Source organism: Haemaphysalis longicornis, unplaced genomic scaffold, assembly GCF_048455015.1.
Source record: "Haemaphysalis longicornis isolate Haplotype H1 unplaced genomic scaffold, Haemaphysalis longicornis Haplotype H1 scaffold_2, whole genome shotgun sequence".
Lineage (NCBI taxonomy): Eukaryota > Metazoa > Arthropoda > Arachnida > Ixodida > Ixodidae > Haemaphysalis > Haemaphysalis longicornis.
The window spans coordinates 169,194,668-169,213,099 of record NW_027526295.1 but is presented as its reverse complement, the minus strand read 5'-3'; the positions used below and the strand labels follow the sequence as shown (position 1 = coordinate 169,213,099).

The following is an 18,432-nucleotide window of genomic DNA, read 5'->3' as shown; positions in this document are numbered from 1 at the left end:
GCATCCCAGCTTCTTGTCTGACCGCGTCAAAAGCGTGCTGGGTGAACAATGTAAAACACCTCCGATCACACGAGCAAACACACATCTCTAAACGAACAGGAACAACCACACAAACGGTAGATTTACAAGATCATGTAACATTTTTTCGCTACTTACAAGCAGAAGTCGACAGGGTAAGAAGAACTAGTACCAGGAAGACCTGACTAATTATCTGGCTGTGCGGAAGAAAGACAACACAATGTACAAGTAAGTAAGCAGAGATAAAATTTTCTACGGGACAGGGAACAATTCCGGCTTAATATCAAATTAAGGGCCATGCGACTGAACGGTATATTGGTTCCTTTTCTTCTATAGGTACGAATGGAATAATATTGATGTAAGCCTCCGAGCAATGTCTGAAGCCCTACACAGATGTTTTAGCAACTTTGTACCGTCGTAAAGGTTGGAGCTAATCTGTGGCTTTCGGGCGTCGTGTAAGCTACACAATGCTCCAAGAATGAGATTGACAATAACAAACAAATGATTGGGAAGGAATGAGACTTAGTTGCCGAGGTCGTACCTGGGTCGTCAAGATGCTGGAACGAGCCACACAGGGAACGAAACCGTAGCGATCTCCAAATCTAGGCGTGCTTTTATATTGCGAGCGATAACCTGGTTGTGCCGTCGAAGCTGATAATTCACCCGAAACATCCCGGAGCAAGCAGTTATTTGCTACATTTCGAATCTGCAATGGCGTGCTGATCGTTCAAGCGCTCCAATTTACGGAAGGGACAAGCCCATAGATCTCTTCTCACATATAACAAAGAAGGCCCCGTCTCAGACCTCCGCAACCAGCTTCCGATAGCTGGAGGTGTTCGAGCTGAAACTCCGAAGTCAAAATATTGAGGTTATTAGCCGCTATCGAGGCGCTGGAGTACGGCCTGGTTCGGCGATATCGTAGTTCATTTGCAACGGTCATATGGAAAGGCTGAGAGTCATCAGGTGCCACGGAGCGACAATCGCATGGTAAGGGGAAAGAATAGGTTCATTTGCAGTAACGTCAAAAGCGGCATATGCGTTCCGCTGGACGATTGTGTGATTTTCGACGAAGCGAAAAGTATTTGCCTTTACGACGGCTCCGGTGGAAAATATCGCCGCTGAACTTTCATTATAATGGGTAATTGCACGCCAAACGTCCCCCATGGGGCTGTCGACAATATCCGATTAGAATTTAAGAAATAACGGTCGATTCCAGTAGTACAGACTTGCTTCTCGTAACCCAATTTTGAAGGAAAATGATTCTCATTCTTACAGCAATTTCAATAACGTGTGTTGTGGCCAAACCTAGGTTGCGAAAAAAAAATCGCAAGAATAAAGTGGACGACCCGCGGTAAAAATACGTTTTGTAGAAACAAACCCCCGCTTTCTTGCTACAGCATATTGAATAGCTGCTATTGTGCTTGAAATGGGCTTTGCGAGGACGCAATGCAGCCTTTCTTGGCCATATATAACATTTTTTACTGCTGTTACAGCTTTTTCGCGGACAATGCAGCTGCATAACTTTGTTTATGTTGTTGAACGGAAGTGAAGAATAAAATACCGGAGCCTGGAAGTGAGTAGTTGCATACACGTGAACTTTAAAACGTTTGCAATATTATTCATTCATGGTTGGTCTAATTTAGGAAGGCGTACAAAATTTATTTGTTTATGAATGTTTAGTCGGAGTACTTTTTGTTGTAAGCGAGGTAACATTTTTTGTTATTTTGAGCTGCCACCACTGCCTCAGTCGGCGGGCCGTAAGTTTGCTTCACTGCATAAACGGTAATTCCGTGGCAGGGGTAACTGCAGCGGCCGCGCCTGTTATAGGTTGTCGCGTGCCTAGGTGCTTTACAGAAGTTCGGCTCCTGGTACTGGATTTCGGGAGAGTGTAATCGACAAATGATCTGTAATAGGAAGAGCTTAATCACTTCGGCTACGCTGCAGGCAGTTTTAGTAGAGCTTAGGTTACCATGTCGGCTTCGGTGCATTTAGGAGGATTCAGTTTTCATTGAAGTCGCCTCCATGGGTGCTTCACTCTTGGAAGGTCTTTGTGGCGGAGTAAGACGTGAGGCCCGAATTCAGAATTTTAAGCGATGATGGTACAGATTGATGAAAGGTGCTGTATTTTTTTAAGAGAATCGTCGACTCGAACATTCTTAAAAGGGACTTTTTTATGCCCTCCGCCATTTCGTCTGACCCCCCCAACAGGGATATACCTTTGATGTTCGTTTTCGCCTATAAAAAAAGCTGGTGCGCGTACGTATCTGTCCCCGTTAAAGTTTTCTGAATACCGGCCCTGGCTGCCAATCACTCCACTGTGCGGCCGACCACGTCTCAAGCGCTCTTTCCAAGATACTTTGCGAAATTTTTCACTCAGACTATAAAGTCGTCATTCTAGTGGTAGCACATATTTACAAAATAATTTTCTAATTCTTTTGCTGTGATGTTCACCATGGTAAAAATAGTGAAGCGGCAAAAAATTCGTTTTGCAAAACCTTAAACGCCTCATCATTAAGAGTAGCCCACGACCATTTTTGAGTGGTGAAGACCGTCTGAAATTACGGCATGTGATTTTGCACAAAGAGCCCCGTTTCTTCTCAACCATATGCCACAAAAAGGTGTATCGTGGCTTGGGATTCGGAAGATTAATTGCACTTAAAAACTATAATTCTCTGCGCAGTCTAAAAGAAAAATCGTCTTTGAGTCTGCATTTCAGCCCTCTCAAATACTTTGCTTGCAGTTTTCCTATAAAGGAATGCAGCTCGAACGCTTCAACGTGCGTCTAAAATATCATACAAAAATTCGGCAAGGCTTCAAATCATTTTTTTTCTACTCTGCAGCGAATACCTGCGATCCTGTGAGTAGATCTCCTTCCTCCCTGTCAAATTGCACCGTGCCGTAACCGTGGTAATTAACAGGTAGCGTCGTCCTTGAATGTCTTCCTGGCTTCCGCATTGAACGACTCACTGTGTCTGCGCCACTTCAGAGGTACAGAAGCTGAATGTAGAAAAATTTTTACCAAGTGAACAACATCGTTATAACCCATCAAAACACATTGTATTGCGACGTGTGCGGCCCTGCCTCTGTCTGATGCGTCGGACAGGAGCGGTGCAGTGAAGCGAACTTGTGATGTTCCGACTGAGACAGTGATCGCGGCTCAATATATAAAAAACGTCTTCCCACCTAAATCAAAAAGCACTCCAATTAAACTTTAAGAAATAAATAAATTTTTTACACCCTTTCAAGGGAGCCCATCCTGGAATTTACATAAAGAGCTACCCACTGCCACACGCTACTGAACATGAGCAGTATTGCAAGTTTTTCAAAGGTAATGTGTTTAAAGCCATGAAACTTCTCCCTTATGGCTGCCGTATTTTCTTTGCACTTACCATCAACTATATAAACAAGCTATGCAGCCGCATTGTCCACAAAAAGGTTGTATAGACTCTAAACTAATGTATAAATATGGCCCAGGATCCCTTCATTGCTTCCATGCAAAAGGCTAATTTGTAGGAAGTTGAATTTTTATTACCACGCTCCGTTTAATACTTATTGTGTTATCTTGCAGCCAAGCCTATCTTTCCTGCCAACACAATAACATCGCTAAGAAAGAAATATTTTCACACCAAAAATAAGCTACAAGAATAGGCTACAATGAAGCGATCGCCCATAAATTTTATATAGTGTAATCGGAGATGCTGGAGAGCAGTGTGGATGTTTGTCATGGAATAGTCCGGAAAAAAATTGGTCAAGCGCTTACGTCGAACACATTGGATTTCCACAAGCCGTGAAGGACTGTAAGACAAATCAAACAAACGCGTGCCAGCAAGACACGGCTCCCGAAGATACTGCCCATTATGACGTGATAAGTCCTCGTCGCCGAAACGTCGTTGGAAATCTTACAAATTACATATAATCCCAGGGGTATCACAATCACACAGACGAGCATTCTATGGGGGCACAATATTTTTCCCCTGGGTACCCAGCTATTAGAGTGAGATGTCGCTGTAAGCAAATTAAAAAAAAAAAGGGGGGGCTGTTGTTGAACGATTAAAAGACTGTTTGCTCACACCTGCCAGTTTGTAATGCCTAGCCAAAATGGAATATAGACTTGCCGTATACCCACACCAGGAATAGTGTAAATAATGTGCATTGGTGTCGTACTGGTTGCGTAGATGCCGATGGAAGGCGATACCACCTTTATGGCTTTTAAGCCCGCTCCAAGACCTCCGTTTAACACAACCCTTCAGTTATTGTGTTTTTATCAGTGCGTCGAACCGAAAAAAAAAATACCGGTGCGGTTACGATTCTGGTTCATGCGAAATCATTTCGTTCCGGTTCAGTTCCGGTTCGACAAAATCGCGTACTGAACCGGTTTGCGAACCGGTTCGGGAGCTTGAACTGGTTCGCGAACAGGTTCTATGAGTTGCATTATCACTGAAATTAGAAAAAAAATCATTTAGTAGTTAAAAACGACAGTCAAATCAAAATACAAACATAAATTCAATATGCTGCAGTTCTCCAAGAGCAGTGGCGAAATTGTAAAGCCAACGTTAAACAATTGCGAGGTGCCAGAAAAACAGATGAAGTGGCGACGATTTACCACCTACTTTCTCACCCAGACTTTATGTTGCCCTAGCGACTATTCATTAAGCCACCGCCAAGAGATATGACGGCAGGGTACATTTTCTGCCATTTACTTTTTTGTTGAAATCGTAATCGTCGCTATGGAATCGCCCATCACGCTAACCATATAACTGCTTAAATTTAAACCTGCGTATTAGCGCGTTCAAATACCAGCGCCTAATACCGATGGCGCACATTTTTCTATATTTGTAACAAAACAGAAAAATCCTACAACAGGCACATAAATACTACCAATTAGATTATTTGGTCACCACGAAATAATTTGTTAGCTGTCACGTTATCGAATGTGTTAGCCACAATTTTGTTAAAAGTAAGCTTTAGTTAACGCTCGGTAACTGCATTATTGCTCGGACCACTGCAATTCCTTTTGCAATAGCTGTACTGGATGTGTGCATTACAATCAGTATGTCATCGTACCGCCTACCCGCTGCGGTGGCTCAGTGGCTAAGGCGTTGCGCTGCTGAGCACGAGGTCGTGGTTTCGATTCCCGCCAGCGGCGGCCGCTTTTCTGATGGAGGCGAAAAGCAAAAACACCCGTGTGTAGGAGATTTCCGCGCCCATTAAAGATCCCCAGGTAGCCAAAATTAATCCGGAGCCCTCCACTACGGCGCGCCTCATCGCCTGCGTTGCGTCGGCGCGTCAAAGCCTACCATCAATCAATGAATCAATTTCCAATTGGGAAAGTACCTACGTAGGCGACCACGGTAAAAACTGAAGCCTTTTAATGCACCAAAGTCGGTCTGGCAACCCGTGTTCTTATACATCTTTGTATAAACTCAGCGTCACGGAAGTGATCTAAGGCCCATAATGGCTCATCTGCCGAAATCTAGTACCACGGCCGCTGGATGAGAGCCCACGTCACTACGCCTTTCATCTAGTGGCCGTGCGAGTACCAGGACGCGCACATCTGTAAAGTATCTAGCTCCGTGACAAGCCAAAACGCGCGCGGCCTTCGCAACTCCGCCTGCCGCGGGGGCCCAGTTTGTGAACTGAACGAAACTTATGGCCCGCCGACTGAGGCCGTGGCGGACGCTCGATTTAAAAAAAAAAGATGCTTCTCCCTTAAAAGAATGAGTTCTCCTAATAAACATTCAGAAATGAATACCTTTTGTACACCCTTGTAAATTAGCGCGAACCTATGTATTGACAGGGATCGCCTTACCCTACGATAAACGGCTGAACATGAACGATATTGCAAATATTTGAAAGTTAACGAGTTTACCGCTGTGAAACTGCTAGCTTTCTGATTTTCATATTTTTGACTGACTTACTTTAAACAATATCTACAAACTTTTGGTCTGCAGGCAGTGTTCCTGAAAATTTTAACCTTCATGAAATGTCTAAATATAACCCAGAGGCGCCGCAGTTCTTATTCGCAAAGCCTAGTTTACAACACACTAACAGCAGTCAGGGTGTTACAGCAAGCCAGCGCGGTTGTATTCCTACCAATTGCAATGTTTCACTGCGCTTTATATAATATTTTGTTTATTTTGAAGGTTTTTGTGCTTTTTGCAACCTTGGTTTTGCCACAGCCGCGACAATCAAATTGCGGTAAGAGACAGAAATGCTAGTTCTTCCAAGAATCAGTTACGATAAAGAATACTGAATTGTAAGGATCGACCGTGATTTCTTAAATTCAAATCGGATACGGTCGAGAGCACCGCGTGGGATGTTTGGCGTGCAATTACCCCTTATAATCAAAATTCACGGGGGATGATTTCTACGTGACCCGTCAAAAATGCGACTTCTTTTTGCTAAGTCGCAAATCACACCATCGTCCAGAAGAATGCATGTGGAGCTTTTGAAATTCCTGCAAATGAACCTATTCTTTTCCCTTATCATGCGGCTTCCGCTTCGTGGCGCCTAAGGACACTCAACCTTTCCAAATGACCGCTGCGCATGAACTCCGATATCGCCGAACTGGGCCGCACTCAAGCACCTCGATAGTGGCTAATAACCTAAGTATTTTGACTTCGGAGTTTTAGCAAAGGCACCTACAGATTTCTTAAACTGATTTCGAAGGGCTGCTTGAAAGCCTTCTTTGTTAAATGTAACAAAACATCTACAGGGTCGCGCCTTCCGCAAGTTGGATCGTTTGAACGATAAGCACCGCATTGCAGATTCCAACTGAAACAGCTGCGTGGTATTGCGGATCAGTTATGAGCTTCGTCTGCACGTCCAAGATCTATTCGCAGTATAAAGGCGCTCTAGTGGGAGACGAAGTAACAGTTTTATTCACTCTGTTGCTCGTTTCAGCTCTTCGGCGGCTTAGGCACGACCTCAGCTTACGTGCTACATTCCTTTGCGAAAGCGCTATACGGCTCGTTCAGCGACAGCGCCGTGAAGGCGTGACGAAGTGGTGACGTGAAAGAATCTACGGCACCGAAATTTGTACTGCCTCCAAACGTGGAAGTCTGGGACCTGTATTCTCATTGACTGCGTTGCGTCATGTGGCCTCGAACGCGGAACGCATTGTCTGCGATGGTGGGTATGCGGCGCCCTGACTTTCCCATTGCTTTCCAACGGTGTTTCGCGCCGACGCAACGTCTCCATTGGCTGCAAGGAGACACGTGGCTGCGCAGGCAGACATGGGATAGCCTGACGGCCCCAGTGGGCATGGGACAGCCCTAAAACAGGCCCAATGCGACTGATTAGAGGATCGTCATGTTTTACGTTGCGGCGTCTAGCATTAAAGCTGAGCACAGGCCTGACAGCATTGTCGCCTACCCACTCAAGGCGAGTTGCGAATGGCGATAAGAGCCGTCAGACGGTTCCGGTGGAATCACCAAGTTCCATTGGAAGCGACGTAAACATATGCGGACGCACACATGCTACAACGCATAACGAACGCAATGTGTCTTAAAGGTATCTCTGCATTATTATTAGAACTGTACATGCCACGCCTGTTTGGCTGCTAAAACGTTGGTCTAGAGGCTTTCAGGAAGCAAATGCTACAAAAACATTCAGGACTACAGCCGTTAATGCTGATAAAGTTACCAGGTAATATGCGCAAACAGCACAGGAATAACTAAGTTCCAGCAATGTGGACATCACAGAACCGAGAACCAAGACTGAAGGAAGGTTTAAGGCGAGAAAGTGGGGATGGGTGAAGGGGGGAGCGTGAAATGGTTTTTTGTTCAATTTTGGGTGTGTAACGCCGGTTCATTACACCTTGGATATGAGGTGCGCTGCGGTGAAGGGCTCCAGATTAATTTTCACCACCTAGGGTTGTTTAACGTGCACCGCAATATAAACACACGGTGTTTTCGTTTTTTTGCCTGCATCTGAAAAGCAGCCACCTCCGCCGAAATTGAACCCACGTCGGATTTGATTAATTATATTGTATAAACGCACCGACGCAACGCAAGCGATAAGGAGCGTCGTAGTGGAGGGCTCCGGCTTATTTTTGACCACCTGGGGATCTTTAACGTGCTTCGAAATCTCGTACACACGGGTGTTTCCGCTTTTAGCCTCCATCAGTAAAACGGCCGCCGCGGCCGCAAACCGAACCCGCGTCCCCGTGCTCGGCAGCACAACACCTTAGCCACTGAGCCACCGCGGAGGGTGAACTCGCGTCCGAGCCTTAATTGGTTACTTACATGCCAAGGAAACAAAAAACTCGTTTTTCTTTAATTTAGGAGCCCACTCAATAGAGCCTTGTGTGCTGCGGAATATACTAATGTCTTGGTTAATATAAACTTGTTTGGGTGGAAATTGTAGCCACACTTGCACGACGAAAACATGATCCCGCCATAGTGCTGAACTAAAAATGCTCATTTGTTCCCTTTTTTGGCAAGGCGGGTTCGGTAAATCAGCGAACGGAAATTTTGTACTTCTAAATTAGTACACCCGATATTCTTGAGTATTCGCAATCTAAATAGTATAGTTGCAAAGTGAATATTGTAGTTGTAGAATAAAGGCTTTCCTTAACCCCGGCACTGAGCTGAAAACGAAACAGCCGGCTTATTTTGTGGCAGGCCCTGCTGCAGCTCGAGCTCTACGTCTTCAGCTCGGCATTCCATTTGCTGGGTAGTCTCCTGGGCACACGGTTTCTTTATAGCGGAGTCTTTATAGCTTGAGTGTAAATAAGACGATATTCAAGAAAATGTTTGCACCGAGAACCGCCGGTAAACGCTTCACGTGCAGCTCTCACCTCGGTGGTTGTGTCCCGCTGAGTTTGGTTGCTGCTGCAGTGGCCTGCAGACGTGTTTTAGTGCGTAGCATTCTTTGCTGAGTACCCCCTTCCTCTCAGCCAGGACCGTGTATCGCCCTGAATTTTCCCCAAAACGCAGATATCGCAGAAATTCACCTGTAATCGCAATAATAGCGTAAATGGAGATAATTGGTCGCACACAATTTTCAAAAACTAAAAACTACGAAATTATGAAAAAATACGCGAAAGGACAAATAGTATAGCGACCTGCATTTCTATAATTATGCAGATTTTACGGAAGTTCCACCTATACTCGTTATATTAGCGTAACTGAGATATTTGTAAGAAAGGAATTGTGAGTCACTCAAAAAATAAGAAAAATATAAAATAATTACGGAAAATGGCGAACCGTGCACAATGCCCTGCATTGACACAATAATGCAGATTTCGCGAAAGGGAAACTTCTAATCGTTATAATAGCGCAAATAGAGACAACTGGTCCGACAGGATTTCGAAAAATCAAAATATTTGGCTTGAAAAAACACACACTCAAGACAAGCGGCATAAGAATTCTGCGCATTAGTAGATAATTCTCTGAATTTCTGCAGTTTTCCGTTTATCCGCCCGCGGCCGCTACGGTTGGCTATTTTGCCGGCCAAACGTCGCCCACGTTTGCGGGCATGGGTTGCGCCGCTGCTCCAGGGAATGAGGCTAGGTACCTGAAAGGTCTGGGCAAAAATGCCTAGGCCCTTAATTTGGGAAACTCACCGGGAAGGATAGCCTGTTAGACCAATATACTTTAGCGTTGAGTGAAGTGCTTTGGTGTTAACGAGCTTATGACGGAGCTTGGTCACCAAAAAGAACAATTCCCTTGAAATCGAAACTTGGATGATACCTACCACTCCTGGATGTAACAAAGGCTACATTATGTCTTTACTATAGCTGAAGTCCGTGTGTTCCAAACTTCCGCTCCGCGGAAGTTCGTACAGGAATTTCTTTTACTTTTTAGTGATTTTTATTGAACTTGCTACACAAGAAGTGGCTGTTAGGCAAGCGGTATATTTGTATTCACAGATCTTGAAAAGGCCAATACAGACTAACATAGTTCCAGGCCTTATGTACCTTTAGAAGCCACGTTTCTGTTGACGGACAAACTAGCAAATCATGCGCCATTCAGACCGAGCTGTTAACGTAAGCCTGTTACAAAACTATGCGTTCAAACATTAAAGTTACCAGAGACCTACGTCAAACTAACTTCTTGCGAACTCCAGCACGTTAGCTTAACTCATGGATGACGCCTGAGCTACCGGCAAATCTTAAAACTCACCGCCGCGCAAACTCCGCGTCGAAGGCATTGTGCTGTTTATCACAAGCTGGCGTGCTCGTTCGCTCGGAGCGCCCGTTTCCGTTTCTTCTCATGAATGTGTCCAACCGGGCCGCGTGTCCAAATTTCGGCGCAAACTACAGATCTTCAGGTGGTGTGCACTATTCCTAAGCGCTCCACTGCAGAGCGCCTCATAGTCTGGGTGTAGCTTTGGCGCGTAAAGCCCAGAACATTTAATTTTTTAGACCCTTGTGGTAATTGCAAACATCGTGGATAATTCCGTACAGTGAACGTATTTCCTTCAAACGAATACTCGCGAAATGTTTAACAGTTTAGTCGTCCCGGTAAAGTGCGATTAACACTTTTGAAATCGCTAAGCATTCGTGAGTCCTAAACACGAAGGTGCTCTAGGTTCAGTAAAGGTTAATGGGATTTTCCCACACCGCCCGGTGTTTTGCATTATTAAGGCCAATAAAAATAACCAGTATGCATCGGTTAGACTCACTAAGTTAGGCTCTATTGACCGGAACTAATACCGCCTTCGTTCTGACATTCTGACTGCTTCGTCAAAAAATATTTACAGCACTAACGACTATTAGCAATAGAACGCCCAGGTCGCATCACGACTGGGCACAGGTTTGACCATTGAGAGTCATGTTTCTAAAGCAACCGGAAATTGTTTCCGCACGCACAGCATGTTTCCCCTTTCTTACATGAATCCTGCTTTCTTGAAAAACAAATTGCTTGCTCACTTTAAGTTCTGCATGTATGCCTGTAAGAGAAAGGCGAGAAATCTAAGCTCGTCGTGCCTGAATGCCTCAGAAAGGAGCCGGTTTTCTCTTGTCATTCAATAAAATATTGAGTACAGGCATGAACTATATCCAGAGAACGTTCCTTGCAATCGGTTAATTAAAAGAAAAGCTGGGCGTAAATCATATTATCGGTTTAACCAATTTTATAATGCTACCCGTCATAATGACATGAATAAAAACAGTGGCTGCAGTCGCCACTATTTTTAAAGTTGTTTCAACCATCCACGAGGATTGAAGTATCACATGCTTCCAAAACTTATATTTATTTGGTTCTCAGTGCGCAGACTTTTTCACGTCTGCAAAAGAAGTGGTGGCTGCAAAGCCAATGAAACTCTGAAGTGAAAACGGAGACACCGACCAAACGGAGCACCGTCAGTGTCTCCGTTTTTACTTTAACATTTCTGCCGACCAGACGGCCTTCCGTCAAAACCTCGACTTCACCAATGACACTCTAACGAAGACACATGACGATCCGTCAGTCTGCATTGTCGTTGTTAGAGGTGGCTGAATATTATGCCTTGCACCCGTGACTCCTTGTTTCACTTAAAGCGAAATTATAAATGGCGCGAAAATAACAGGCGATGCAGAAAAAAAAGCCGCGTTGATTCATAAAGACGCATGTCACGGAGTGCAAGACAGATGTTTCTAGACCGCCTTACTCAATTGCATTCTACTGCATCTGTTTTTCGTACGCCGACAACACAGGGAAGAAACGGGGCATCAACTCATTGTGCATTCCCTGTGAAGCATGAAAAGTAGGACGAAGCGGTACTGAGTTCGAAATCAATAAGATGAAGTGCCTTTCCTTAGTCTATATGTTTTTAACCTCCTCTCCCATAGCTGGCGTATTGGAGCATGTCTGTTATTGAAGACAAAATATAAACTAGTGTTTTGCATGCCTTCTATTTTATCGCCGTACGTGACAGGGTGACCAGATGTCGCATCTTTTTGCACTTAGGTCAGCAAATGGCTTCAATGATGGCTCCAGTAACTATACTATGTACCCCCGCTTTTGTGACATTCTCCAGTGCCCTTTTAATCTTCTTGAGGAAGTACTGAGACGACTCTTCTTCAATGGTATTTTTGTAGTTTTCCATTAGCTCGAGGGCCTGTATAATCTCTGCCAACTTCTTCCTGGCATTAGTCATGACATCTTTTGCTTCAAAACCAAGGCTGCCGAGCATTTCGCGCTTTTCACGCTTTTTTCAGTGCCCCGTCTTCTGCGCATGGTCGAAACAAGAACAAATGGCAGCCTGGAACAATGGGCATATGGTACTGTTATTCAAGTAAACGAGTTAGTTTTTTTGTAACGTGTACGGTGTACGGTAAGGTGTTCCTCTCAACAATTCCTCTGTACGGTAAGGTGTTCTTCTTCTCTCAACAGGTGGAAAGAAAATGCATTGAACCGTTTGAGCCACTGAAGAACAAAAAATTAAAGAGTACAAACCTACTATATTTTTCATTATATTTGTAGCTCAGCAACAACTAACCCAGCCAAAACAGCAAAACTTTAGCCACATTTTTCAAATATATTTACTTAAGAAATCCAAAAAGGAAGTTTAAGCTCACGCTACACAGGCCGTGAAATTATAACCACCCTGCGCGTTCAAAGCTTGTCCGGGTCGCTGACGCCCCTGTGAGCATCGTACTCAAAATGAAAGTAGGCTTGCACAGTAACGTTAGTAAATGCCGCACAGCTCCTTGAGCTTTTAATCATAAAGTAGTACAGTAATCCCTACCGTTATCACGAAAAGAGCCATTACTTGTAAGATTCGTGCACTAATCTAGTGCTCGGTTAACCTATGCAAAACCTAACCTATGCCTATTTTTGATGGAATACGTCATCAAAGGTTTATTGTAGCTAACAATGTTCCGGTACAACCGCTTTCGTATTTTCGTCAATAATCGTAGTTAAGGTTTAGTCTGGCATAAATTAAATTCCAAACGTACTAACAGTACAGAAAACACTAAATACAGAAGACTACAATGACTACCCTGCATGCAATATTCCAACGGTGTGTTTTTACTGAACTAAGCTTTTTTGCACTTTCGTTACGTGATAGTGAACACAAAGACTGCACGTGAGATGCAACGCTCAGGAAAATTTGGTTGCTATGAGAAAGTAAACACGGATGAGGCCTGTTGTGTCTTATCTTTGTCACAGGAAGTGTTTGCGTTGTTGGCATTTTGTGAACGGATCATATCTGGGTTTTGCAATGAGACCGCACGTGTTGGCCTCGGTACTGCGGTATATAAGTTTCGCTTTTCGAAGGCTACAGACACCTCTCCACCTTGCCTGCAGCGAAGGTGAGGTCTAACGGAAAATTTCTCCAAATAGTGATCACAGTGAAGCCTGTGGAAGCGTTATTTTATCGGGATTGTTTGTAATCTTTATTAGCATTGTTACATTTGCTGTGTATTGCCCCACTCGGCCACATCTTGCGTGGGATACATGGTCAATAGTACACAATACTTGTTTTAAGTAGCCAGAATAATCTTCGCCTTTTGCAATTACCCTGGCTGTTTATACCACAAAATTGTTATTTTTTAGCCTACTGATATGTACGTTTTTATATAAAGGCTAACATTTTAGCAATTGTTCTAGGCTTGGATACATTCAAATGGATGGTCACCTTATTTATCTCTTGTTTTCCATTTTGTAGGAAGAAATCTATTCTGCAAAATAATTTCGTTAAGCCTAAATGTTCCTTGTTCATACGAGACACCAAACTCTCCTGTAATAAGGAATTCTCAGGGAACGGTATTCATCATTTACAGTACGGACAACTATGAAGACACCCGTGCTACTGTTGGCTCTGGCGTTGGCTACTGTTGCATGTAAGTCGAAGCAGAAACAATATCCTTCATGGCATACTTTATTGTGTTAGCGTGCTGGTCAGCATTTTTGCGAGCGCAAGTGGTCGTAAATTGTTAAAGGAGCCATGAAGAGAAAATACAACTTTGTTTAATTTGAAAGAACTAGAATTCAGTATCTCACTCAGCTCCATTACAGCCAAAAAAGATGTTTTTTTAACGAAAAAAAAGCAAGAAGTATTTAAAAACTTTCAAATTTTGCGCCACAGTGACGTGTTATGAGCAAGAATGACGTCACACGGGCCAACAATAAAACATAATTTTCAGTGCGTTAACTGCATGTTAGCATTCAAGTGATGCGGTCAAATGGAACTAGAGGCCCCATTACAGACGTCCAGTCATGTGTCGTCGCGATAGGTCAGTTAGGTGGCCGCCAATCGCACAAACAAGGTTCCGTGACGTCATACAAAAGTTGCGGGAAATTGGCTAGGGGGTCGCGACTGCTTCACACGTTTTCTTCAATATCTCCGTTATTTTTTCGAAGATTGCAATAATATTGGTATCCTTGTTATCGGGGCTAAGCAGTCTTTCTAATAAACCCAACTTGTATTTTGTCTTCATGGCTCCTTTAAGAAGAGGCTCCAGCATTTAACCGCAAACGCAAAGCTGCCAAAGCAGAACCAAACACAATAGATTTGTGTGGAGATTGGGTTCCAAAATGTACACCATTCTTTTGTTGTTAAGATTCATTCCTACCCACTATATTGTCGTTAGAGTTCGAAAATACAATAAAAGAAATTGGCCACGCTAAAAGATAATTACTACAAAGTTCTAAGTTTTAATTTTTAATGCAAGTTTTAAGTACAGGCATTGATTTCTTTTTGTGTCGCCTTGTTTCCGGTTTCCTCCACGACTCTGAAGGCGCCGCAAGTGTGTAAGTATTCAGTACAGCATGTTGTTGGGCTACTTGGTACTGCATTTCAAGAATAGAAAGAACTGTGCGGCAAAGACAAGACTAGTACAAAGGGGACAGAACGGGCGCCTGTCCGGTCCCCTTTGTACCAGTTTTGTCTTGGACGCGAAGTTTTTTTTATTCTTGAAATCTGTAGGTATTGCTTAAAGAAATTGTTGGTGGTGGGTCGCTCTTACCATCTTCGAGCTTAATGGAGGAATTCTTTTATTTGCTTCAGGAAAGAAGTGAACGAAGATACGAAAGCGATTGTGCCGGAACATGGTAAGCTACCGTAAATCCTAGATACGCTTATTCCTTAAAGTGCGTAGGTTAACCAACCACCAGATTAGTGAACGAACCTGAAAAGTTATAACATTTATGATAAAAATGGCAACGACTACTGTGCTAGTTAATGATAAAAGCTCAAGAAAATTTGCGGCATTTTGTGAGACATACCGTGCAAGCCTACTTTTATTCTATGTAGACTGCTCACGGCGGTGGCGGGGGCCCGCAGAAGATTTTGCACGACGGTTTTATGTCGGGGCCCGTGTAACGTAGTCTTAAGCTTTCTTTTTGGTTTTCTGAAGGAAATATTTAAAAACAAAAAAATAAAAAACGTTGCTTGTTTGGCTGTCTAATTTTGGGTTGGGTTCCCGAAATACAATACGTTCGTACTTTTCAATTGTCTGTATTCAGTATCCCGCAGGATTTATTATATATTTTTTGCCATCTGAGAACGTAAATGTCGACAGATATTTTGGTGCAGCACTTCAACTCCCGTGCTACCAGTGGACTTTAAATTGTTCTGCTGAGACATTTCATAGCTTCTCGGAGTACTTCGTCAGCATTTCGGGCTGTCCCGCAGACGTAGCAGAAGCAATTGTTGAGCGGAAAACCTTACAGTACAGCGAATACGTAACAAAAAAAGAACTCGTTTATGTGAGTAACAGCGTCACCAATTCATTGTTCCAGGCTGCCATTCGTTCTTGTTTCGATTATACGCAGACGACGGGACGCTGAAAGAAGCCGACAAAAAGCCTGACACGCCCGGCGGCATCGGTCTCGAAGGAAAAGTGGCCTTGAATGACGCCAGAAAAGAGTTGGCGGACATCATAGAGGCCGTCCAGCTGCTGGAAAACTCCAAAAATGCCATTGATGAAGAGACGTCCCAGTACTTTTTTAGGAAGATTAAAAGGGCACTAGAGAATGTCGCAAAAGCGGTGGTAATTAGCAAAGTTACTGGAGCTGTCATTGGAGCCATCGGCTAACCTATGTGCAGGAAGATGCGACAGCTCGCCACGCTGCCACGCATGGCGATAAAATAAAATGATGTAAAACAATAAAAAATATGCATGTTAAACTATATTTTCTTTTTTTGTCTTCAATTACGGACGTGCTGTAACTCGTCATTTACGCCAGCCGAGGTAAGCAAATACAGATGCAGGAAAAATTTAACCATTAAAGTTTTTACTCAGTGCCAATTTTTCCAAATTTTCATGCTGCGCGGGGAATACACAATCATTTCATACCTGGCGTCTGTCCTCTGTTCTACAGTGGTGTTATCGGGATGTAAAAAAACATAAGCTAGACAAAGCAATTGCCCCAATTCTGTTCAGGAACATTTGAATGCGACTGTGTGACATGTTCCTTTATGAACCAACACGGGTTTTTTGTTTCTGGATAGCTTGTTCTTTCCCGCCATTTATATTCTCGTTCTAAGTGGGACAAGAAGGCATTGGTGCAAGTCATCATATTTGGCCACCTCCGACAAGGAAGAAGCAGACTGACTGCAACGCATGCGTCTTTGGAGTTTCGTTGGCTTTGGGACCGGCACCACCCTTGCAGGCGTAAGAGCTTTTACACACTGAGAGTCAACCGAGCAGGGTTTTTGGAAGCATGTAAAATTTCAATTCTCTTAGGCGGTTGAAACCACAAAAATAGTGGTGGTTGGAGCTACAGTTCCTCTTCGAGATCACATAGAAGGGTTGAAAATACGTAATTGATACATTATTTTTAAACTGACCAATTGCATGCAGCATTGCTTGTACATGTCGGACGATATAGTGCACGCGTATCGTAAAACATTCAGTGAACTCCAACAGAAAAGTGGCTGCCTTCTGAGGCCTTAAGACATGACGAGCTTAAGTCTCTCGCCTTTCGGTTGTAGACAGATATCCTGTATTTAGGTCGAGAAAAAAGATTGAAACTATTCAAGAAGGCAGGAAGCGTGCAAGAAAGGGCCCACACGCTGTGCGTGAGGGAGAAAACTCCGGTTGCTTTGGAAACATGTCCATTAATGGTCACAGGTATGGCCAGTCGTGATGCGACCTGAATGTCGTCGTACTAATGCTAAATATTGCTTTAAATTTTTTCGACAAACGGGTTCCAAAGTAAGAACGATGGCGATATTATTTTCTATAAAAAGGGCCTATCATACTCAGTCTTACGGATGCCGACTCGTTTTTTATTCGTTTTGGTAATGCGGGAGAGAGAGCGAGAGAGAGAGAGAGAGAGAGAGAGAGAGAGAGAGAGAGAGAGAGAGAGAGAGAGAGAGAGAGAGAGAGAGAGAGAGAGAGAGAGAGAGAGAGAGAGAGAGAGAGAGAGAGAGAGAGAGAGAGAGAACTTCGATGTCCACAGAACCTAGGTGTAGGTCCTAATTTCAGTCTTCAATTCACCGGGTCCTCGTAGTACGAAAGGATGTTCGTGCGAGACACGAAGTTGTGTGCGGAAATCCCAAATACCTCAAGGGAAACTGGAGATGTTCACGTTAAAAACTTACGAATGCTTAGCAATTCGACGTGTTATTTGCGTGTTACCGAGACAACTCAACTAGTAAAGAATTCGCGAGTATTTGTTTGAGGCAAATGCATTAACAATGCTGAATTGGCCCCTGTGTGCGTGATGGCCACAAGGGTTTAATGTAGTGGGCTTCAGGAGCAGAAGAAGCACACCTGCGGTAGGAGGTGCTCTGTAATAGAAGCCTCCGGATTGGTGTATTCTACATGAAGATCTATGGTGTGCGCCGAACTTTGGACACTCAGGCGGCTTGTAACTTTCACCGGAGAAAAATGACCGATCCGCCCGGATCGAGCCCGCCACCTAGTGATGAACAGCACAACGCTTTTGATACTGTGTTTGCGCGCAGGGAAGTTCGAAGATTTGCTAGTAGCTCAGGCGCAATCTATAAATTGACCTAAGGCCCAGGGATTGCTAGGAAGTTAGTTTGTGATAGTGGAGTGGTAACTTTAGTGTTTGAGAGTACAAGTTTTAACCTACTTAAGGAAACATTCGCTAATAAACATGCTTCATGATTTTCTGGATTATTTGTCCATTAACCGTCAACAGCAACGTGGCTATAAAAGATACATAATGTGTGAAAATGAGTAAGTCTACACTAGAATTTGAAAGTGCTGTGAATACATATGCATCACTCGGCTAAGCAGCAATTCTATATAAAAAGGGAGGCAACGAGCATCTCCTCCAGATACATTTTTTGCGCATTGCTACATAATGTCAAAACCATAAATGGCTAGACGGGATTGGCATCGCTCCTACGTGCAGGTCTCATAAAAAAGACGCATGGAAAGGGGATAGAAACGTTAAAAAACAATACGAGAACTGCATGGCGAATGTTTTGAGGTTACAGACGTCGGAAATCTTAAGCATATAAGCCACGCTGCGTTGCAGCTACGGTTGCAGTTTCACTTGAAGT

At 43.7% G+C, this 18,432-nt stretch overlaps 1 protein-coding gene across 3 annotated transcripts; it reads left to right on the top strand.

Annotated features, from left to right (window-relative positions):
* The first annotated feature begins 13,171 nt into the window (after positions 1-13,171).
* Positions 13,172-16,085, top strand: LOC144167515 (uncharacterized). Of its 3 annotated transcripts, none has more exons than XM_077696763.1 (5): positions 13,187-13,261; positions 13,618-13,792; positions 14,690-14,702; positions 14,959-15,002; positions 15,726-16,085. In XM_077696763.1, the coding sequence occupies exons 2-5, from the start codon at positions 13,744-13,746 to the stop codon at positions 15,986-15,988; spliced, it is 369 nt and encodes a 122-aa protein (XP_077552889.1). In that variant the 5' UTR covers positions 13,187-13,261; positions 13,618-13,743; the 3' UTR covers positions 15,989-16,085. The 3 variants fall into 3 exon arrangements, 2 of the variants coding, with proteins under 2 accessions (XP_077552889.1, XP_077552888.1); XM_077696762.1 differs by lacking the exon at positions 13,187-13,261 and adding an exon at positions 13,392-13,416 and having other exon boundaries at positions 13,733-13,792; XR_013322017.1 differs by lacking the exon at positions 14,690-14,702 and having other exon boundaries at positions 13,172-13,261.
* The last annotated feature ends 2,347 nt before the right edge of the window (positions 16,086-18,432 follow it).

Excerpts from the sequence above, each read along its gene's own strand:
- LOC144167515 (XM_077696762.1), top strand. Across the intron at positions 15,003-15,725 it reads AGCGATTGTGCCGGAACATG|ACGACGGGACGCTGAAAGAA; the intron begins GTAAGCTACCGT and ends GATTATACGCAG.